The sequence below is a fragment of the Hyaena hyaena genome, unplaced genomic scaffold (assembly GCF_003009895.1).
Source record: "Hyaena hyaena isolate Hyena2069 unplaced genomic scaffold, ASM300989v1 scaffold_443, whole genome shotgun sequence".
In the NCBI taxonomy this organism is placed as follows: domain Eukaryota; kingdom Metazoa; phylum Chordata; class Mammalia; order Carnivora; family Hyaenidae; genus Hyaena; species Hyaena hyaena.
The window spans coordinates 1,123,226-1,145,938 of NW_024081075.1; the positions used below are offsets into that span (position 1 = coordinate 1,123,226).

Genomic DNA, 22,713 nt, shown 5'->3' on the forward strand with positions numbered 1-22,713 from the left:
CTGCTTCCCGGGCAGAGGCTGAGCCAGCTGGGGGTGGAGGCCCACGTTCCGCCAGGACCGGATTCACACTTGCCCCCTGATGGCACCGTGCATGGCCCTAGAGCTGCGTGCTAGCCACTCACACAGGTCTCTGGCCACCTTCAGACCCAACACCAGAGGGCTTCTCCCAGATTCTGTCCCAGGCTGATCCTGTCCAACTGGATCGTCTGCACAGAAAACCACTGAGCTCTCAGCCCCGCGGACCAAGGGCCCCTGGGTGCAGCCCATTTGGAGGTATGGGCTTTGCGGCCATGGTTAAAGCTGGTTCCCTGGTTTTCTCCCTTTCTGTCCCCAGGTACCCACTGGCTCCCTGGAAAAGAGCTCTCGCTGGGCTGGCTGCACCGGCGGGCGCCTTCCCTCCTTTCTTGGGAAGTAACACCATGAAGAAGACCCTCATCTCTGCAATGCCAACAGCCAGCAGCGGCCGGCCAGCCTCGGCAGGAAGGGGTGCTCAGTTTGGTGGCCTCTCCCTGCCCGACAGACGTTCACAGCCCAGACACCTTCCAAAGCCTTAGAAAAACCCATGCCACAGTCCGCTGAGCACCACAGTGGCATCACAGCCCGTCGCCATGGCAACCCCCAGCTTCCCAGCCCAACACATTGTCCGCAGGCTCAGTACTATTTGCTGACTTTGCTTACTCAGCTCCCCGCATTCCCAGCTTGGACCTGCTGCCCCTGGCCTCCGAGTGGGTCCTGGTGACTGGCCCCCAGCTACCCTCTGCCCCACTTTCCCTGGCAAAGCCTTTCTTTAGAGGCCCTGCACCTCACGGTCTCCCTCCCCCTTGCGGCAGCTGGCGCCCGTATTTTTTTTTTTTTTTTTTTTGCCACCGGTCAGGGTCAGGGCTGGTCGGCCAGGGCCCCTCCCCTCTGCCAGGCCAGCGTGTGGTGTGAGGACGGAGCTGCTGAGCTCGCATCGCTGAGGCGGCTCCGGGCGCAGACCCCGGCCGGTGTCCCTCTTTAGTCCGAGCTTCTCCGGGAGCAACACGCTCTCCGACACGGTCCAAAAGGGATACAGCATATTCTAACCTTATGTCCTTGGGCCCAAACCAAACTTCAACTCCCACTGCACTCGGCACTGTGCCAGGAGAGAGCACTGGCGTTTGCTGGGGTTTCCTGTCTCCCCTGCTCTGGCGCCCAGATGCCACTTCCCAGAGCTTTATTCTCCCAGCCTTTGTCATAATTTCTCCTGTGTTCGAATAATTCCCTGGAACAAAATGGGCCTGTGTGTACACAATAAAATCACACAATTAAATCCATGTTCTCAAACATCTTTAATGATACAGAAGTTCATGTGATAACTGAGAAGAGCTGCACGGGACACCACACACGCGGCGGGACAGCCAGTCCGTAAAGCACCCCGTTTAGAACCCCGCCAGGCAAGAGCGACTGCCCAGGCGGCGGCGGACCTAACACCACGTTCTGCGTGTGTTCACACAGTCCGAGAAGCAGTTAAGTGGAGGTCTACGAAGAACTTCTGGGAACGGGGACTCAGTGGAAGGTGCGGAACCCACGTCCCCGGCTGTGACGACAGTATACCTGGCTGGAAAGGGAAGACGGCTGTGGATTTAAACTTTTAGTTTCTCCGACCCAGTGACGGGGAGGATCGCCATCTTGGTCCCTGCCTACACCGCCCCCCACGCACAGGCACCCCACGGAACAACCACCACCATCCCGTCTTAGAAGTAAACAGGCTGAGGTCAAATATCTCTTATACAGTCCCTCGGCCGGCCCGCGGCCCCTCTGGATTCCAATTTAGAGCTCAGACATCAAAGCCTGCTGCCTTACCCAGTGAATGGCCACATCAAAGCCTAAGTGACGGAGCTAGAAACTGGACAATTAAAAAAAAAAAATCCCCGTCTGGCACAACAGAAGGCACCTGCTCCCGTGTCCTCTGGTGCTCGCTCTGCTAGGCAGAAACCAAGCCCGGCAGGTAAGCAGCCGCTCGGCACAGCATGGTGGTCTCAGCAGAGGGGTGGGCTCTGCCCACCCAGCCCAGGGCCTCCGCCCCCCCCACCCGCAGGCCTCTTCCAGACCGATTTCGCAAACATTCAAGGCACCTGAAGGGCCAGCTCATCTAGCCCTTTCCGCTTTCTCAGACCTGGTTTCCATGCCCCGCCCCCAGGGCTAACAGGACAGCTGGGAGCTGAACTCTGTTTACAAAATAAAACCCCAGGATCCAAGAATCTGTTATCTATTTTCACATCTTTCCTGTAGAGGAACCTCATTAAAAGAACCACAAAAGGAGCAACCAGGAGTTTCAAGTTCTGAGTCATATTTTTTCTTTTCCTTGAAATAAGCATGGAATCACACACACACAAATGGAATTTTTCTTAAGAATAGCTCCAGTACAGAACTTACTACCATACTCTGACCCCTAAGACTGCAGAAACGACAAAAAGCCCTGGTGACACTGACAGTGGAAGGGACTGACATCCGGGGTGGCTGGCACCACTGCCAGTCTGACCAGGCCCACCGAGCCAGCCAGAGAGCCCAGTCCCCAGGGTCTCAGCCTCCAGGATGTCCCAGGCAGGCTCCTGGCCCCCGCTAGCCCGATGGCCAGCTGACTGGTGGCGGGCAGCTCCCTCTAGTGGCAACGCTTGTTTCTGTCACTCGTGGACAACCCTGAAGAGCGGGGTGGGGCGGGTATCGGGCCAAAGGCAGGCCCGGGCTGAATGAAATGCAAGCGCCAGGGCACCACCTTCCTTCCTCTGGGCGCCTGTGGCCAGTGGCCTGGAGTGGGGGTCGCTGTACAGACACAAGGAGTAGGGAAGGAGGCAAAAAGCTGCTGACACGTTGTTAAAATTCTTGGCAAGGCCGAGACCCAACAACACACACGAGGTAAATTTATATACAAATAAGAGGCAGCTAAGTCAGACCTTAAACAGTCTAGGGAATCACAACCAGTCCTGGAGGGTGGCAGAGTTCCGGTGAGACCGTGAGTGTGGGTGTCCGGGACACGAGGGGACACGAGGGAGGCAGGACGATGAGAACCGACGGTTTGAATGAACACACGTGTTACAAGTCGCGTCGGAACGAGCAGCCTTCCACACACCTGCAGAAGCTGGAATTCACAAGCCTAGTTTGAAACGCTACCTCCATCAGCTTCTCCCTGACCTAAGCGCACAAAGAACACGGCCCCGCCTGATACCTTGTTACCAAAACCACTTCCAACCCTGGAGGATCAGGATCTATGCCAACCAGGACGATGAATTTCCACCATCTTCCCCACGCCACCCAGGAGAATGGCATCATCTCCGGCCTCCTGTCCCCCTCGGAGGAAGCGCTCAGTGGCACAGAGCGGTCCGTCCGTCCGTACAAATTCAGGTCCAGCTGTCCAAGGCAAGACGGGGCTTTCCACAGGCGCCTTGTCAGCCCTTCCCGGCAGCCTGGTATGCGGCTCTGCGCACAGTGTGTCTTCATTCTCAGGCGAGAAGTCCATTGGGACAGTTTTAACAAGGCCACGGGAGAAGTTTCCTGGATTTGAGAGCAACTTTTTCAGCTTTAAGCCATCAGATGAAAACAATCAAAAATCCCCCCAAAACACAAAGGGTTTTTTTGAGTCCAAACTTTTTATCTATTACCCTTGATTAAATTGACAGACCAAACATGATCTTTTAACACCGGACACACCAGGCCACGGGAATGGAAGAGAATGTGGACAGCATCAAACAACGGGATGAGAATGACCGCCCGGCCCTGACGGTCCACAGGTGGGCCCCGCCGCCAGACCTCCTGGCCGGTCTGCCGTCGCTGCTCAAGGGGGGCCCCCACATCCTGTTATGCTCGCGACCCCACTGGCCGGCCTTCCTTCCTCTTTGGTAGATTTCTGTGGCCTCGGTTTCCCTCTTTTTATTCAGATTCCAAAAACCAGGACGTTGAAGAATTTTTTGAGGAATCAACTGTGTTCTTTCTGTACTAATGAAGTACAAACTTTTTCCTGTTGCTTTAACTCTTAGAAAATAAAACAGCAAGTATGATGAACCACACAGATCACTAGAGCAGAGCTCTAGGTCACACAGCTTTAGAAAGAATGAAATTGAGAGGTGCCTGGGTGGCTCGGGTCACGGTCTCATGGTTTGTGAGGTTGAGCCCCAGGTCAGGCTCTGTGCTGACAGCTCAGAGCCTGGAGCCGGCTTCAGACTCTGTCTTCCTTTCTCTGCCCCTCCCCCGCTCAGTCTCTCTCTCAAAAATAAATAATAAAAGCATTAAAAAAAAGAGTTAACTTTACTCTCAATAGATCCACGAGGAACCCAGAGAGCTCTGCTGGCTACGCAGCTGCATAATTCCCGCCACTGTGGTCAGCCTGACGGCCGAGACACGTTTCTAGCAGAAAAGCTCCTTCCCCTATTAATGACGTCAGTATCAGTTTATTTTTCGATGGAGCTTAGGTTTTGGGTGAACTTTCTCTTCACGTGTTTCCTTGGATTCTCTTGCTCCAACTCTCTCTGATGCTCCAGGAAGTTTAAAATTATAATCTGTCGTGATGTAAGGTATTGTCCCTTCAAGCCCACGCTGCAATAGAAACACAAAGAGAATGAGGGAAAGTCCCCAATCCCGCCAGTCCAAGTTTGCAGTATTTCATTTCTTCCCCAGAAAATACTGTTAAAAGTGAGAGTCTGAGGAAGCCCTCGCACTCCTAAAGCCTCTGGTCCCCCCACCCCCCTTGGACGACCCAGTCACAAAGGTCACTGTCTCCTTTCTCTGTCCTATTCAACTCCACAAACACATCAACCGAGAGTAAGTGGGCATGGGTGTTTCTCTCTCGCACGAGTTAGGACAAGCAGCTAGGAGGGTGGGGCGGCCATGGCCTTACGGTCTGGCTTCCAGGCCACCGCACAGATGCCCTTCGCCAACATGACCTTCCCACCGATGCGCCCCAAGACCATCCGCAGGAAGGGGTGACCCTGGGGAGGTCAGCACTGATCTCTTCTCCCAGTTACTCCCGGGATAATGGCTCTCCCACGGGGCCCCTGACCACAAATGGAGGCAATTCATGGCCCTGGACCTCTGAGGCCACCCTGACACTCTATCTGCCTCATCCAGCTTCTACAACCAAGTGTGAGTTTCCCACATGGTAACGTGTTCCCATGACTCTCTCTGCCATGGACATGACCAGCTACTTGCAGGGCTGCCCTGGGAGTGGAGGTACCCACCTGGCTCTTGAAGACACACTGCGGAACAGAAATGGCTCCGACCAAGAGACAGTTCACATTTCTTAGCTCTTCTGGGGGCACAGGAGTGAGAATGTGGTACAGCCTCTTTTCCATGTCGATCCCTCTACAAATGCCTTGAAGACACACAAAACACACAAACATCCTTTCTGGGAAACAGTAACTCTCCCTACCACTGAGAATCAAAGAATGGCTTTTAAAAGAAGAATTTAAATTTCAACTATGTTTTGCTTTGAAAATACAAAGTTCCAAGAGACGGGAGTTATGTGACGACTCCTGGTCCACTCCTCGTTTAGCTGTGAGGAACCGACGTGCCACCTGCTAGCGTCCCAGGCTGCCTTCAGAACCGCGCACACAGACCAGGGAGAAAAGGCACCGCGGGGAACGGAGCGACGACTCAATCTTTCCCCATCCCCAATTCCCTCTCCATGGTCTGTACCAGGTGACACAGTTTGTATGGAAACACTTCTGCATAGTATTATATAAAGCAAAAACATAATTACTTAAGGGTTTTGCTAATTTTGGGTTACATGAAGTCCAGCACCCGCCTAGAATCCTACGCCGACATTTACTGACTGAAGTGAGCCAGGGACACAATCACGTGGGGTAGGCCTGGTGGAGGAGGAAGGGCCCCGAAGCACTATGCGGCCAATGATCCTGGGCCCATGTGACGGGGAGCACCGGGGTGTGACATAGTAACGTCTGTCCTCAGGTCACCTTGTGAAGTCCAGCACAGAAATGGTGGCTCAGACCGGCAGAGTAAGAAGAGACAAGATGCAGGAATCTGACATACTTTGGAAACAAGCTACCAAACCCGCGAGTGAGTTGGATGTGGTGAATAAAGACTAGAGGGTGCCAGGGGGACCCAGGGCTCTGGCCTGAACACCAAAGAGAATATTTGAAGGACTCTTCACAGGCCTGGGAACAGGAGAGGATGCTGGATGGGAGGGGACCTAGGGAGAGCATCAGGACCTCGGTCTCAGACCGGGACTCAGAAGTCAGTGAGATACCCAGGTGAAGACATGCGCTGCTAACGTGGGCTTGGAACTCAGACATGCAGTCAGGCTACAGAGATCCAGTGAGATCGGCCTGAAGATGGGTCTGGGGCCCCCGCACGAGGGCAGATGGCCTAGAGAAAACAGTCAAGTGAGAAGAAAGCCATGACCGGGCCCTAAAGAATCCTAGACATAGAGGTGGCAGAAGCAGAGAAAACGCCTATTCCTTCCTGCCCACAAGCCCCCAGGCCCACTGTATAGAAGCTACAGACACTCTGACCACTCCAGCTGGGAGACAGATACAAGGTCAAGACCAGCCACCTACAGGTGGAAAAGGGGTTCAATTCGGTAGATAGATACAAATGTTACTCTCACTCACCAAATCCCAAACAATCACAGATTGGAGTCTGGGCGAGCAGGATCGGCCCATTTGCATATCCTCTGACATCATCCAGGATCTTGCAAAGACCAACCCAGCTGGCGTTCACAGCGTACAATATATGGGTAGGAGCGACATCGGCGTGAGTGATCCGGAGAGCAACTGCATTGAAAGGAACCTAGAAGATAAATGTGCGTCTCCCTCAATTACCATTGATGGAAAGATTACTTTTAATTTTTAAAAGTTGACTAACCAGCTATCTAAAGTTATGTCGGCCAGAGGCACCCAGGGTGGTGGCTCGGTCGGTTGAGCATCCGACTTTGGCTCAGGTCATGATCTTGAAGTTCCTGAGTTCGAGCCCCACATCAGACTCGCTGCTGTCAGCACAGAGCCTGCTTCAGCTCCTCTGTCCCCTCTCTCTCCCTCTACTCCTCCTGCTTGCACTTTCTCAAATAAATAAGTACTGAGGAAAGAAAAAGGAATAAAGAAAGAAGGAAAAACAGGAAGTTAGCTATGTTGGCCAAAGTGCTTACCAAAAAGTATCTGAACAGAATGGAAACACTAACAAATACGGACTAAATATTTAATACAATGTTTATTCTTGAGAGAGAGCGAGAGAGCGAGAGAGAGAGCGCGCGCACAAGTGTGTGCAGGGGAGAGGCAGAGAGAGAGGGAGAGACAGAGAATCCCAAGCAGGCTCTGTACTGTCAGTGCAGAGCCTGATGAGGGCCTGGAACCCATGAACCTTGAGATCATGACCTGAGTGGAAATCAAGAGTCAGACGCTTAAATGACTGAGCCCCCCAGGCAGAACTTTCTGAACCAGCACGAAGCACAGTTGTGCCCAACAGAGGGCAGCAGCTAAGAGCCCGGACTCTCAAGCGAGACTGTTCAACCTCCCACCTGTAAACACGCAGTCACAGAAGCTATAGAACAGGGCTGCTCCGGGGGCAAGAGGCTAGAAGAACAGGCTGCTCCCAGGAAGCCATACAAGTGTCCGTGAAGTAAACAAAGACAAGTCCTTGTACAAGTTCAGGTTACCTGGTAGGGTGTCAGACCATGTAAAGGATAAAGCGGTTTTGGCACCGGGGGCTGCAGCTGGCCGAGGTAACCCAGCACCGCCAGGTCACGGAGAACTTTGTTATGCGACTCTCTGAAAAGTAAATCAGAAAGAAGCAGAGCTTTCACCTCACACACCCACCTCCTGCTCACGCGCTCGCACCCTGCTCGTGACACACTTTGTACCTACACGGAGCACACGTTCCCACCTGGACACTGGCACACCCTGCCTTTCTGTAAACGCACTGGAAAAACATGATGCCTAAAGACTCGCCTTTAAATAAAGGCTCTTGGGGCGCCTGGGGGGCTGTCGGTTGAGTGTCCGACCTTGGTTCAGGTCATGATCTCACGGATCGTGGATTCGAGCCCCGCGTCGGGCTCTGTGCTGCCAGCTCGGAGCCTGGAGCCTGTTTCAGAGTCTGTGTTTCCCTCTCTCTCTGCCTCTCCCCTGCTCCTGCTGTCTCTCTCTCTCTCTCAGAAATAAATAAAACATTTAAAAAAATAAAGGCTCTTGGCAACCAGAGCTGGAGGCCGCTTCCGGCTATGGGTCTTCCTCAACTTATGATGTGATTTCGTCCTCATACACCCACCAGAGGCTGAAAATACAGGAAGGTGAAAATGCCTTTAAGACACCTTGCCTACCGAGGCGCCCAGGCAGCTCAGTCAGCTGAGCATCATGATCTCAGGATTCATGGGTTCAAGCCCCACATCGGGCTCTGTGCTGGCAGCTCAGAGCCTGGAGCCTGTTTTGGAGTCTGTGTCTCCCTCTCTCTGCCTCTCTCCTGCTTGTGCTCTCCCACAAAAATAAACAAACATAAAAGAAAAACAACACCACCACAACACTTTGCCTACCGAACGTCACAGCTAGCCCTAGTCTACCCTGAACATGCTCCGGGCGCGCACGTTAGTCCACTGCCGAGCAGAGTCACGTGACACAAAGTCCGTGTCATGTGGGTACAGAATGGTGGTCTGTACCCCGTGCTCACCCTCGGGGCTGAGTGGAGCGGCAGGCACCACCTCTGCCCGGCATCAGGACACAGTACCGTACATTGTATCGCTTGCCCAGGAAAAGATCAAAATTCAAAATTCAAAGTACAGGGGCGCCTGGGTGGCTTAGTCGGTTAAGCGTCCGACTTTCGCTTAGGTCATGATCTCGTGGTTCGTGGGTTCGAGCCCCGCGTCGGGCTCTGTGCTGACTGCCAGCCCAGAGCCTGGAGCCTGTTTCAGAGTCTGTGACTCTCTCTCTCTGACCCTCTCCTGCTCACACTGTCTCTCTCTCTCTCTCCTAGAAATAAATAAAACATTAAAAAAAATTAAAAAAATTCCTAATACTTAAAAAAAAAAAAATTCAAAGTACAGTGTCTACGAATGTGTATTGCTTTCATACTATCGTAAAGTCAAAAAACTAAAAAACTAAAAATCTGGCCGCCTGGGTGGCTCAGCCGGTTAAGTACCGTGTGTCTTCCTGTCTCTGCCCCTCCCGTTTGTGCTCTATCAAAAATAAACATTAAAACAAAAAAACAAAGAAAAAAAAACTTCTGAAAATTAAACCATCTTCAGTGGGGACCGGGAAAACAACGGCTGGGACACAGCCGATCCATCCAGCAGCTCGCAGAGGGCCGGGGACGGGACCATTCTGAGAGGACGTGTTCCTTTTAAGGGACTGAGGGCGGTCAGGCTTGCTACACCTGAAGAGAACTTGATCCTCCGGCCATGACGGTTTAATTACCTATTTCTTGGAGTTTTCCTAAATGCGAAGTCCGACTGGACGCACATCAGTTTATGTCCAGTGAACACAACCGGGCTCTCCTTTTCTTCATCAGCAAATTCCAAACTCTCTGCAAACTCCGCCAGATGGAAGCCTCTGTTTCGGATCCTGGACTTGCTCTTCGTGTACAGGCCGTCCATACTGTCCACGTAGTCGGGGGTGAGGCTGGGCATGTACTTGCTCCGCCCGGAGCTGAACTGGACCACGTGGCTGGGAGCCAGCAGCCGGACGAGGTCGACGAGCAGCAGGAGCCCCGTGTCTGTGAGGAAGAGGACACGGGCGGTCGGCACGAAACGGAGAGACATGCCTCTGAGGGAAAGCGCACCGCTAGCTGCCAGAGAAAGGATCTGACGCCTGAGGCCGGAAGCTTATCCGTACCGCCATCCTCTGCTGCCAGAGGCGCCTCTGCGGGCTTACCTGACACCCAGCCCATCGTGTTGACGATGAGAGGGGCCTCTCTCTTGTAGGAGCTGAACACGTACTTTATTATCTCAATATAATTCTCGTAGTTGTTCTTACAAGAAGGTTTCCCATAATAAACCATTTTCTGTGGTGTCCTCTGGTGGGTGAAAGGCGGTCCTAGGAAGATAAAGGTAAGAGTTTGGATCTAGGACTATTTGAAAGGAGGGGAGGGCCTTGCTTCGGCCATTCCCAGTAACAAACATTCGTAAGAAATCAGACCATCCTGGGGCGCATGGGTGGCTCAGTCAGTTAAAAGCGTCCGACTTTGGCTCAGGTCATGATCTCACGGTTCGTGGGTTCGAGCCCCGCGTCAGGCTCTGTGTTGACAGCTCAGAGCCTGGAGCCTGCTTCAGATTCTGTGTGTGTGTCTCTCTCTCTGACCCTCCCCTGCTAACACTGTCTCTCTCTCCTTCAGAAATAAATAAAACATTTAAAAAAAGTTAAAAAACAAAAACAAAAACAAATCGAAGACCATCCTACCAACAGGAAGAGCTGTATTCCATTTCCAGAAACCTAAGCTTTCAGGACACCTCGGGGGGCATCAGTCGTTAAGGTCATGATCTCTCAGGGTTCGTGACTTTAAGTCCCACAACAGGTGAACACAAGTCCCGCTTCTCTTTCCCTCTCTCTCTGTCCCTCGCTCACTTGTGCCCTCTCTCTCTCAAAAAAAAAACAAAAAAACCTTAGCTTTAAATTTAATACAAAAACATCCTCATTTTTTTTTTAATGTTTGTTTTTGAGAGAGACAGCATGAGCAGGGGACGGCCAGAGAGAGAGAGAGAGGGAGAACAGAATCCCAAGCAGGCTCCAGGCTCTGAGCTGTCAGCACAGAGCCTGATGGGGGCTCGAACTCATGAACAGGGAGATCATGACCTGAGCTGAAGCCGGACACGTGCCCAATGGAGCCGCCCAGGCGGCCCCTCACTGTTACATACAGTTAATCCCAATTCCTATTGTGTCTTAATATGGCCATTCGTTTACTGAGTGCCAACACACTGAGCATTTTTCTAGCAACTTGGGAAACACCTGTGAACAAAACCAACGTCCCCATCCTTGGACAAGAACGAACAGCAGCAACCACTTACTAGCACGTAGCACTTCCTGTGCCCCAGGTATTTCACACGTAGTCTCTGACTTCCATATAATCGTATGAGGTAGGGAGTCTTACTATCCCCGTTTTTATAGAGGATATACATTAACTTGACCAAGGTCATACACCTAGTAGATACCAACTGAGCTTGAACTCAGGTGGCTCATCTCCAGAGAAGGCACTCCTTTTTTTCTTTTTTTTAATGTTTATTTATTTATTTTTGAGACAGGGAGAGGAAGGGAGGTAGAGAGAGAATGTGAGTGGCGGAAGGGCAGAGAGAGAGGGAGACAGAGAATCCCAACCAGGCTCCACACTGTCAGCACAGCCCCACACAGGGCTCGAACCCATAAACTGCGAGATCATGACCTGAGCTGAAATTAAGAGTTGGACGCCTGCTTCACCGACGGAGCTCCCCAGGCACCCCCAGAGCAGACGTTCCTAACCGCAGCACCAGTCCGTCAAGACTGACCCACTTCCCTTCTCTGGCTGGTGACCAGGACCGCAAGGCACCACGGTCGGCAGGGTGAGGGCCTTGGTTAAGGCGGTGGGTGCTGGGCCACCTGGGACAGGGCTGGCAAGGCTCCCCTCAAAGGCAGGGTAAAGGGCCTTGGGGCCGCCCACTGCTGACCAAGTGGCCAGCGTAGCAGAGGGAATGAACAAATAGAAGGAGACTGAGTCAACGTGTAAAGACACTGACAGTGACCACAGCCAGGGTTCTTCTCATCAGAGATGGGACTTACAAAAGACATAGAAGGAGGAAGACTAACTAGAATAAACGCAGGGCATCAGTCTGGCGTCAGAGTGACTGCAGTAAACCTGTGGCTCCTAATAAATAAAAACTACACATACAGACACGTACGTGCACGTATGGTTTAAACGTGCGTTTGTTTCCTAGCTCTGTCCACTGAGGGGATCTACAGGCAGTGACACGCCCAAAGAAACAACAAATAACACACCTAGTTACAGACAGAGTGGAAAGCCCTGACACTCGTCTCAACCAAATGATGAGAGGCAACCTCTCTGGGAACAGGGCTAACTGCCGGCTCGCGGACATGATGCGCTGAGAACACGGCATCACATTCTAATCAAGCCGTGAGGGACACTCAACTGACGTCCTCTTCCAAACTGCCAAGGTCATGAATGATAAGGAGAGCGGGAGGAACTGCTCCAGACTGAAGACTAAAGATCTGCAAACGTACGCTGGGCTGGCGCGGGCGGCTGGATGATGGACCAGGGACAGGACTACAGCACCTTTGCTGCTGATTTAGTGGCTGCATTAGCATTATATTTGGGGAAATACCCACTGAAATATTAAGGGGTAAAAAAGTAAATGCACTGGAGAAAACATAAAAGAAAAACAGAAACAATGAAACTAGCTAAAGAGCTAAATCTGTTTTAAACAATTAGTTTTGATGAAACTGTAAAAGCAACATGAATGTTCTACTTATTCTCATTGTCAAAAGGTCTGTCAAATCTAGAACATATCCAGCAACCTGGTATTTTAAAAGAAAACTAAACAGGGGCGCTGGGCTGGCTCAGTCAATAGAGCATGCAACTCTTGACCTCAGGGTTGTGAGTTCGAACCCCCCACATCGAGTGTAAAGATTACTTTAAAAATCACATCTTAAACCTGTTAAAACTCAACTAAACAGGGGTGCCTGGGTTTCTTAGTCAGTTAAGTGTCTGACTCTTGATTTCAACTCAAGTCGATTCCAAAGTTCGTGGAATCAGACTCCAAGTTGGGCTCCATGCTTGGAGCCTGCTTGGGATTCTCTCTCTCTGCCCCTCCCCTGCTCATGCGCATGCTCTCGCTCTCTCTCTCTAAATAAACAAACATAAAAAACCTTTTTAAAATAAATAAATGAATAAATCAAATTAAAAAGTCAGCTAAACAAAAATCACACAAGTATCTTGACAGATGCAGAAAAAGCACTTGACAAAAACCCAATGTCCTCTCATAACAAACATTCCACACGCTCGGAGGAGAAGGCAGCTTCTTCAGCCTGAAGAAGGAACGAACTGACGATGAAAACCCACAGCTGAGAGCATGGTGAAAGGCATTCCCTCTAAGACGAGGAAGAAGAAATGGATGTTTCCTTCTATTCACCACCATAATGGAGGTCCTAGCCTTTCCTTAGACAGGAAAAAGGAATTAAATGCATCCAAACTGGAAAGGAAATCATAAAACTATTTCTACTCGCAGCTGATGATCTTCTTTCTACCTAGAAAATCCAAAAAAAAATCCGTAGGAAACCTACTAAAAAGGTAATATGGGGACTCAACAAAGTTGCAGGGTACATGGTCAACACAGAAAAATCACATGTGTTTCAATACACCAGTAGTGAACAATCTGGAAAGGAAATTAGGAAAGCAATTCCACTTATGGTAATAGCCTCAAGAATCCAATTCTTAGGAGTAATCTAATCAAGGAAGTGAATGACTTACACACTGAAAATCACAAAATATTGCTGAAAGAAATTAAAGAAGAGCTAAAAAACTGGAAAGGCAACCTGTGTTCACAAGACTTCTTGTCGGGGCGCCTAGGGGCTCAGTCGGGGAAGCGTGTGACTTTAGCTCAGGTCACGATCTCCCAGTTTGCGGGTCTGAGCCCCTCTTTGGGCTCTACACAGAAAGCTCAGAGTCCGGAGCCTGCTTCAGATTCTGTTTCCCTTTCTCTCTGCCCCTACTCCACTTAAGTTCTCTCTCTCTCAAAAATAAGTAAAATTTTTTTAAATTAGCAAAAAGAAAAAAAATGCTTAGTGAAAAAACCATACACTGAAGGACAGATATTGTTATGTCCTCACTTACAGGAGGCACCTGGAATGAGCGAACTCACAGGACAGAAAGCAAAACAGGGGTCACCAGGAGCTGGAAGGAGAGGAGGAGGGGCAGGTGCTATTTAACGGGAACAGCATTTCACTTTGGGATGATGAAGTTCTGGATGTAGGTGATGGTTACGAAACACTGTAAACCTACTTAAAGTCCCTGAACTATACACTTACCAGTGGCTAAAGCAGTGAATAGTATTTTGTTTTGTATATTTCACCATTGAAAAAAAAAGCAACATGGAATGCTGGGTTGGATTCTGAACCATAAAAAAGACATTAATAGGATAATTGATGGATTTTGATTAAAATCTGTAGATTAGTTAATAGTACCGTGTTAACGTAATTTCTAGATTTAGACATTATGTAGGGTTACGTAAAATGTAGTAAATACTATAGAAAGGTATGTTTCTGATTTATACAAAACAAAATAGATATCAGTGCCATTTACCAAAATGGAACCCTAGAAAATTATCATAGTTTTTTTTTTTTTTTTTTTTTTTGGAAGCTGGGGGAACAGTTATGGCAAGACCATGAGTTTGGGGGAGAAGGGCAATATTCACTTTTACACTTTCTTTTATTCGCGTTTATATTTTGATATCTTTGTTTTTTCTACCCTGCTTGAGTTACAAAACCAAGACATTTAAGAAGTATACAATATACGCTCTAATATAAATAAGCATTTAAAAAGTGGCGGGGGGCTGGATGGCTCAGTCGGGGAAGTGTCCTACTTCAGCTCAGGTCAGGGTCTTACAGCTCGTGAGTTCCGGCCCCTTGTTGAGCTCTGTGCTGACATCGCAGAGCCTGGAGCCTGCCATGGATTCTGTGTCTCCCTCTTTCTCTGCCCCTCCCTGTGCTTGTGCTCTGTCTCTCTCAAATATAAACACTGGAAAAAAAAAAAAAAAAAAAGTATAATACATACCTAGAATTGGTTCTGTAATATTAAGTAAAGAAATGCAACCTGGAGGCGTAAATTCTGTCTGTCCCAGATCACACTCCAAATAGTCAACGCAGGAAATACTGAAAATTTAAAAAGAATAAAGGAAACCTTAGCAGCTTTATTATATCAAAAAAATGTATCAGATCTTATGAGATTTTGTGCAACACAGAGGCATAATCTACCCTATACATAGAGCCTTTTAGGTTGGATGCTCCCAAGATGATAATCAATGAAAAGAAAATGTGCAGGCAGGGTCACTGTATCCATTTGTATCCATTCACAATACGGGCACAACTGGGTCTTCCCTAAAACTTTACTTTTGATATACAACAGAATTTCTCCCTACTCTGAACCTCTGGGTCGGACAAATACAGAATCTGCGACAGGCAACCCCCCCGCCCCTCATGGGTAAGCAAGGGCAGCACACCCCAAGAGCACCACTGTCCAGCTCTGAAACACGGCAGAACAGACGCTGTCATCGCTCAGCTGAGCAGCTTTGCACGGGCTTATAGATGATCTCTACTTAGAAGTCAAGACATGCATTGCCGCCTAGTCCCTTAAGTCAAAAATCCTAGTTCAGGCCCCAAATCTAGTAACGTGTCTAAACAAAAACAAACACAAACAAACCAACCACCACTCACCTATTTAACAACTGGTTCATCAGGCACCTATTAAACGTTGACTTTCCAACGTCCTGAGAGCCACAGACCAGAATGATAGGGCAGCCGTCTACCTCTTCTGGAGGCAAAAGAAACACCGACACCTAGAATTAGCCACCTTCTTTAGGGCTCTAGTCGTGAATCACAGCCCTCCGAGGCTTTGGTGGACGAGCAGTGCGCGCATCACTCCGCGTCACTCACCACAGGACACAGTGACGAGCTCTTCCATGGCGGACAGGGCGCTCTCAGTTAAACGAAGGCCGTTCTTCTTCTTCTCTCTTCTAATGCCGACAGACCTCAGAGCCAAATGTTCAGAGTTAATCTGGAAGGTTGGGCTCTGAAATGAACAATGTAAGCTTGATGAAAGATGAACACGGTGCACATTTCTCCATCTAGTGCTAGACTAGTAAACCTCAAACAGTTGGGAGCTACGAAAGACAAATCTGGCTCTCCTTTCTCTCATGCTCAAAGCCAACTTTTCCGTAAGGCTCGTCAGCTATCCCTGCAGTCACCCCTACCTGCGCTCCTAGCTCACACGTATTTCAGGCTGCCGTCACCTCTGCAGGAGCCCCCCCCCCAAGGGAAACGTGTGCACATTTAAAAGTGATTGCTCCACGAACAACTCCACACAAGACCAGAGCTATCCAACGGGATGGGGATTTAGAATAACATCAAGGCGGTCTCCAAAAACATAAAGTCAAAAAACAAGGAACACGGGCGCCTGGGTGGCTCAGCCAGTTGAGCGTTTGACTTGGGCTCAGGTCATAATTTCACAGTTCGTGGGTTTGAGCCCCGCGTCAGGCTCTGTGCTGACAGCTCAGAGCCTGGGGCCTGTTTCAGCTTCTGTATCTCCTTCCCTCTCTGACCCTCCCCTGCTCACGCTGTCTCTCAGAAATAAATATAAAAAAAAAAAAAAAAAAAAAAAAAAGACAAGGAACATAGGCAGACGGAGCTGAAGGCACGTGGAAGGCGGGCCCGCTAACCCACTGCTGCTCTGGCAGAAGGATCAGGTGACCACGGTAGCAACCCAAGGCCTGAGGAGCAGACCCTCGCTGACGCAGGTGGGGTTCGGAGGGAATAAGGCCTCTGGGGTGAAGGTGAAGAGATCAAGGAAGAGCCCCCCCCGTGCACCATCATGTCCTCGTGCAATTCGCCACCCCCGGGATAAAGACATCGTCGAAGGCACGAGAATCAGGTTGGTGTGTGACTTCCTATCAGCAACTCTGGATTCTGGAGAACAGTGGAGCAAGGTTTTGAGGAAAAGACTCTATACTGTGCTCAACTATCAATCCCGGAGAGCAAAATACCTTCTATCTTCTGGGGAGGAAAAAAAAAAAAAAGAGGATCTTCATGAAAGCATGAAGCTCACCATCTGCCGGGCATGAAAAAGTAACATGAGAATGTAGTACCACACGGTGGGGGAGGGAAGTTACCCAGAAAGAGCATAAGGAACACAAACTGTGGTGGTGAAGTCTCGGGAGAAAAGAGAAACAAAGCTAAAACTAAACGTAAAAGAAAAAATCAAAATGTTCAGAACTTTTGCTGACAAGAAGCAAAGGCTTTGGAAACATGGTCGCCGAGCTGCTGGCTTCTGCACTAGATCAACCTGATGCGCTGTCCTGCCCCCATTTCACGCCTACTCTCACTCAAACCTCCAACACTCACTTACTAGCTCCGTTCCCGCTCAGTGGTGATCCTGATCCGCTTCCTGGAGCAAAACGAAACACTCAGAAGAGAACTTCTACTTGCCCCCCACCCCGCCCCGGCCATCTCCTCCGGCTACTCCTACTCTCCGGCTACTCCTACTCTCCGTGGCTGCCTGTGCTCCCAAGGCCGCCGCCCAGGCCTGCAGACACCAGCACCAGAAGCCCTCCCTCCGGACGTCTCACTCCTATGGTCCTCACCCCTCTCTGCCGCACCCTGGGCACCCTCCCGCTCTGGATCATTCCCGCCTGCTGCGTCCAAACTTGCGGGTCTTTTCTGTCCATCTTAACAAAAAAACAAAACTCTGACCACACTCCTCCACCTACTGTGCCACTTCTTTCCTTCCCTTTACCACTTAACGCTACAAAAGCAAAACCTTTTACTCTCAAACCCGAGGGCTGCTCTCACCCCAGGCCCCTCCCCCCCAGCTGTCTACTGCGGACACGCTCATCCAGACCACGCACCTGCACCCAAGCTCCCTTCTCAGGGCCCCCCCACCATCAGCATCTGCCACACTGTCCACGTCCAGCTCCTCTGAACCCCTCTCGACCACACTCACTTGGTTTCCTCTAACGTCAGCGACCACTCCGTCTCAGCCTCTGCTGCTCCCTCATCCAGACCCTCTGCTGGTCTCAGTGCCCAAGGATTGACCTTGAACCTCCTTGTTTCTCTGTACCTGCTCCCTTGGTGTTGTCATCCCATCGCAAGGCCTCTAGGCTGTCCTGCTGAACGCTCCCGGCTCCAGCCCCACACGTGCAGCTGGCCACTTGACACCGCCAACAGACTAGCGGGCACCTCAAAGTTAACGTCTCAATCTGCTCCTCCTACGGTGCCCGCGGCCCGGTAACTCCGGGCACCCAGGCGGTCAGGCTGAAAAGCCTCATGTCATCCCCGGATTCTTCCCCATGCCTCACATCCAGTCAGCCTGATAAAAAGCCTACAGATTAGGCTCAATTTATTGGCTCACGAGAGACAATTATAGCAACAGAACCTGACTGTAAGAAATTCAGAACGTGACCAGCAAAGATTTGGAGACGAGAGAGAAGAAAAAAGTGTAAGTACACTGAAGTAGGTTCACAGAGAAAACTTATTCGCTGTCTCAAGTGAAAGAATCCAGATAAAAAGACAGCCGTTCTGGGGCACCTGGGTGGCTCAGCTGGTTAAGCGTCCGACTTTAGCTCAGGTCACAATCTCACGGTTTGTGGGTTCAAGCCGCACACCAGGCTCTGTGCTGACAGCTCAGACCCAGGAGCCTGCTTCAGATTCTGTGTCTTCCTCTCTCTCTGCCACCCCTCCCCGAAATGTGCTTTGTTCCTCTCTTTCTCAAAAATAAATAATCATTAAAAAAAGATAACCATTTTAAAAATTCTGCAAGTCAAGGCACCTGGCTGGCTCAGCCGGTAAAGCATGCAACTCTGGATCTTCAGGCTTGGCGTTTGAGCCTCACGTTGAGAGGTAGATGAAAACAAAACAAAACCACAAAAAAGGGGGCACCTGGGGGGCTCAGTCGGTTGAGTGTCCAACTTCAGCTCAGGTCATGATCTCGCGGTTCACGGGTTTGAGTCCCACGTCAGGCTCTGTGCTGACAGCTCAGAGCCTGGAGCTGCTTCAGATTCTGTGTCTCCCTCTCTCTCTCTCTGCCCCCCCCCCCCCTTGTCCTCTGTCTCTCTCTCAAAAATAAACATTTAAAAAATAAATAAAATAGTTCATAGCAGCACTCTCAACAATAGCCAAAACACGGAAAGAGCCTAACTGTCCATCAACAGACGAATGGATCAAGAAGATGTGGTTTATCTATACGATGGAATACTACATGGTAATGAGAAAGAATGAAATCTGGCCATGTGTAGCAACATGGATGGACCTCGAGGGTGTTATGCTGAGCAAAGTAAGTCAGGCAGAGAAAGACAAATACCATATGATTGCACGTGTAAGAGGATTAGGAGGAACTTAACGGAGGACTGTGGGGGAGAAGAAGGGGGGAAACGGGGGGAGAGGGAGGCAAACCATGAAAGACTCTTGAATACTGAGAACTCAGGACTGATGACTGGGCGGGGAGGGAGGAGATGGGCATGGGGGAGTGCACTTGTGGGGATGAGCACTGGGTGTTATACGGAAACCAACGTGACAATAAACTATTTGTAAAAAATAAATAAATAAATAAATAAAATAAAACAAAAAAAACCTTTGGAAAAACAAATAAGTAAAAATTCCAAAAGGCACATAAACACCCACGATATGAAAGAACGGCTTCCACCAGGGAATAAAACAGGGAAAGGGAAACCGTTCTATATGAACCGTTTCACTGCACACACGCACGACGCTTTGTACAGGCTCCAGCGCCATGCGACAGACACCCACCCTTCCACGCGGGCACCCTGTAGTCAGCCGATAGGGCTGCTTTGGCCAAAGCAATGAGCAAAACTCTCAACGAAAGCTGGGCGTACCTCCTGCATGAAGACGTAGGATAAGCCCGGGTGGCTGACCAGGAAGTTTACGGTGGGGGTCTTCAGCTGCTCCAGCATCACAATGGAACACAGCGGAGAGAAATTCTTCATCACCCAACATCGGTCATCTGTAAAGAGAAAATTAAGCGCCTTAGAAACAGTAACTCCAGGGGCGTCTGGGCGGTTCCGTCGGTTAAGCGACCAGCTCTTGATGTCGGCTCAGGTCATGATCGCACGGTTCAGTTCACGGGATCAAGCACAGAGCCTGCTTGGGATTCTGGCTCCTTCTCTCTGTGCCCCTCCCCTGTGCGTGCAGGCCTGCTCTCTCTCTCTCTCTCCCCCCAAAATAAATGAAAAAAAAAAAAAAGAAAAGGAAAGAAAGAGAAACAGTAACTCCGTTAAATTCTACACTGTTGAGGACTACCTTCTCCTCGGCTGAACTGTCAACTTTTTGAGAGCAGAAATTACATTAAGGACCTTCTGCCGGAAACCATACTGCACATTAGGAACACGCCCGGATGGAGAGAAAAGTCACTCCAGGATGGCTTTTGCTACACACTAGCTGTGTGGCCTTGGGTAACTTTTCGCATCTGAAAAATGGTGAAAACAAGTTTCACTCACAGGACCCATGTGAAGCCTTAAATAGACACAGAAAAGTGTGCAATATCTAGGCACTAGGAAGCACCTGAGAATATTAGCCTTAGGGGCGCCTGGGTGTCTCAGTTGGTTAAGCGTTTAGGCTCAGGTCATGATCTGATAGTATTGTGAGTCTGAGCCCCGCACTGGGCTCTGGGCTGGCAGTGTGGAGCCGGCTTGGGATTCTCTCTCTTTCCCTCGCTCTCTGCCCCTCCCCCACTGGTGCTCTCTCAAAACAAATAAACAAAACTAAAACTAAAACTACTACTGGGGCGCCTGGGTGGCTCAGTTAGTGGGGCATCTAACTTCGGCTCAGGTCATGATCTCATGCTTCGCTGGCCTGAGCCCCGTGCTGGGCTCTGTGCTGACAGCTCAGAGCCTGGAGCCTGCTTCAGATTCTGCGTTGCCCTCTCTTTCTGCCTGTTCCCCACTCACGCTCTCTCTCTCTCAAAAATAAACAAACATTAAAAAAAATGTTTTTAATAAAAAAAATAAAAATACTAGCCAGATTATAGTACACCCTCTGTAAATCATCCATTTATTTTCCTTACCCCGGTTAAGATGAGATCTGAGCAAAGCTCGGGCTTCCCTTTTCGTTTCCTTCTTGCTTTTCTCAGGCATGGAGTAATGGACCGCGTTGATAGTAAGGCGAGAGTGAGTGTAGGTAGAGAAGACCTCTTGGGCAGGGTGGCCTTGGCTGATGGTATAACCTAACACCTGCACCTGGCCATAGAGGCACGTCACACGACAGATCCCACTAAAAGTAAAACCCTAGTAAGGAAACGGGGGATTTAAAAAAGAAATAACATTACAACTCCTGTTATTAATGACTGAGAAATTTTTTTAAGTTATTTATTTTGAGAGACAGCGTACTCCTTCCTGAAAGCGTGAGCAGGGGAAGGGTACAGAGAGAGGGAGAGAGAATCCCAAGCAGGCTCTGCACTGTCAGCGCTGAGCCCAATGCAGGGCTTGATGCCATAAACCATGGAACTATGAGCCTCAATCAAGAGTTAGATGCTTAGCTGATTTAGCCACCCAGGTGTCCCCATGACTGAAAATTTCAAAACTTTTTTTTTTTAAACTAAACTCTACGCCCAACATGGGACTCAAACTGATGACCCTGAGACCAAAAGTAGCATGCTCCACTCACTGAGCCAACCAGGCATCCCCTCCCTTAAAAAAATAAAAAATATCTTGGGGCGCCTGGGTGGCTCAGTCGGTTAAGCGTCCAACTTCGGCTCAGGTCATGATCTCGCAGTTCATGCGTTCCAGCCGGCATTGGGTTCTGTGCTGACAGCTCAGAGCCTGGAGCCTGTTTCATATTCTGGGTCTCCCTCTCTCTGACCCTCCCCTGCTCACGCTCTCTCTCTCAAGGGAAAAAAAAAATTAAAAAGACTTTTAAAAAATTCAAAACTCTTAATTGCTATTCACGTATCAAAAAGGGGTGGATTCCTAATAAGACACTGTACTAAAGGAACCATCAGGAACTGATTATTTTAAACCTAATTCCATGTCCCACCACAGCTACAGAGATGGCTGGTGACAGGACGGTCGTATCACCTGGGTTCTGCTGTGGTCACAGATCTCTCTCTACCAAGGCCCACCGCCTGCCAAGTTTCTCCCATTCCTGGGTTTTCAAACCCCCCCCACCCCCCGCACAGCAGGAAGACCTCCCACACCAAGCATGCAGGTGAAGAGCACAGGCCTGGGTCTGAATCTTAGCTGAGCCCCTACTGTACGCCTTTTAGCAAGTTCCCTAAACTATACCTCAGTCTCTTCTACTTAACGGGAATAAAAGTAATGACTCCACAGAGCCGAGAGTATTTAAGAGGGTTCATAAAACACTTCGCACACAGAGCCTGGCATCCCAAGCACCCGGTCAACGTGACCTGGTACTAGTATTTACTACTAGTAAATCCCCCTCCAGCTCTGAAGGCCCAGCACTAACTCCACACCAGGGTCCCAGCTGCCGCCTGCTCAGCACCGCCGCCGGGAGCAACGCTCTCGAGCCGGGGCCCGAGACCCCGCAGACGCGGCACGCTCTCCTCCCCGCCCGCGAGTCCGGGCTGCGGCCCCCGCCCCCCGGCCCGGCCCGCCAGCCTCCCCCTCCCCCGGCGCGACCCACCTGGTCCAGCGGCAGCAGCAGCAACGCGCGGCCCGGGCCAGCCGGCCGCACCGGCGGGATGGGGAGGGGCGCGGGGCAAGTCGGGCCGGGGGCCGCCGCCGCCGCCGGGGCCGGGGCCGGGCTGCGGGCCGCGGTCTTGGGCCTCCGGGCCGCCGAGCGCGACACCGGGCAGCCGCCCTCCCGCCAGTCCGCGCCGGCCGCCTGGGCTTGGAGCAGCCGCCGCCGCAGGCGCCTCCGGCCGCACCAGCGCAGGGCGCAGAGCCGGCGGCGGGGCCGGCGGCTGAGGACGAGCTGGGGCCGGGCCTTGCGGGCCCGCAGCCACGTGGAGCGGCAAGGAACTCGCTTGGGAAGCAACTGCGCGTCCGCCATGTTGGCCGCGAGCGCCTGCCTCGCGAGACTCTCCCGAGATCCGGTC

The 22,713-nt window shown here is 50.6% G+C and overlaps 1 protein-coding gene across 1 annotated transcript; it reads right to left on the reverse strand.

The window, feature by feature from the left end:
• Positions 1–4,244: 4,244 nt before the first annotated feature.
• NOL9 (nucleolar protein 9) lies at positions 4,245–22,673 on the reverse strand. The gene is made up of 12 exons (XM_039253229.1): positions 22,299–22,673; positions 20,725–20,944; positions 19,538–19,665; positions 15,588–15,723; positions 15,369–15,465; positions 14,710–14,807; positions 9,828–9,989; positions 9,372–9,669; positions 7,625–7,736; positions 6,585–6,762; positions 5,193–5,326; positions 4,245–4,551 (listed from the first exon to the last, which is right to left on the reverse strand). The coding sequence occupies exons 1-12, from the start codon at positions 22,665–22,667 to the stop codon at positions 4,402–4,404; spliced, it is 2,082 nt and encodes a 693-aa protein (XP_039109160.1). The 5' UTR covers positions 22,668–22,673; the 3' UTR covers positions 4,245–4,401.
• Positions 22,674–22,713: the final 40 nt, after the last annotated feature.

Coding starts and splice junctions, on each gene's coding strand:
- NOL9 (XM_039253229.1), bottom strand. CDS start 22,667: ATGGCGGACGCGCAGTTGCTTCCCAAGCGAGTTCCTTGCCGCTCCACG. Junction 9,990..14,709: donor TATTACAGAACCAATTCTAG/GTATGTATTATA, acceptor TTATCTTCCTAG/GACCGCCTTTCACCCACCAG. Junction 4,552..5,192: donor AGTGTGTCTTCAAGAGCCAG/GTGGGTACCTCC, acceptor TTTCTATTGCAG/CGTGGGCTTGAAGGGACAAT.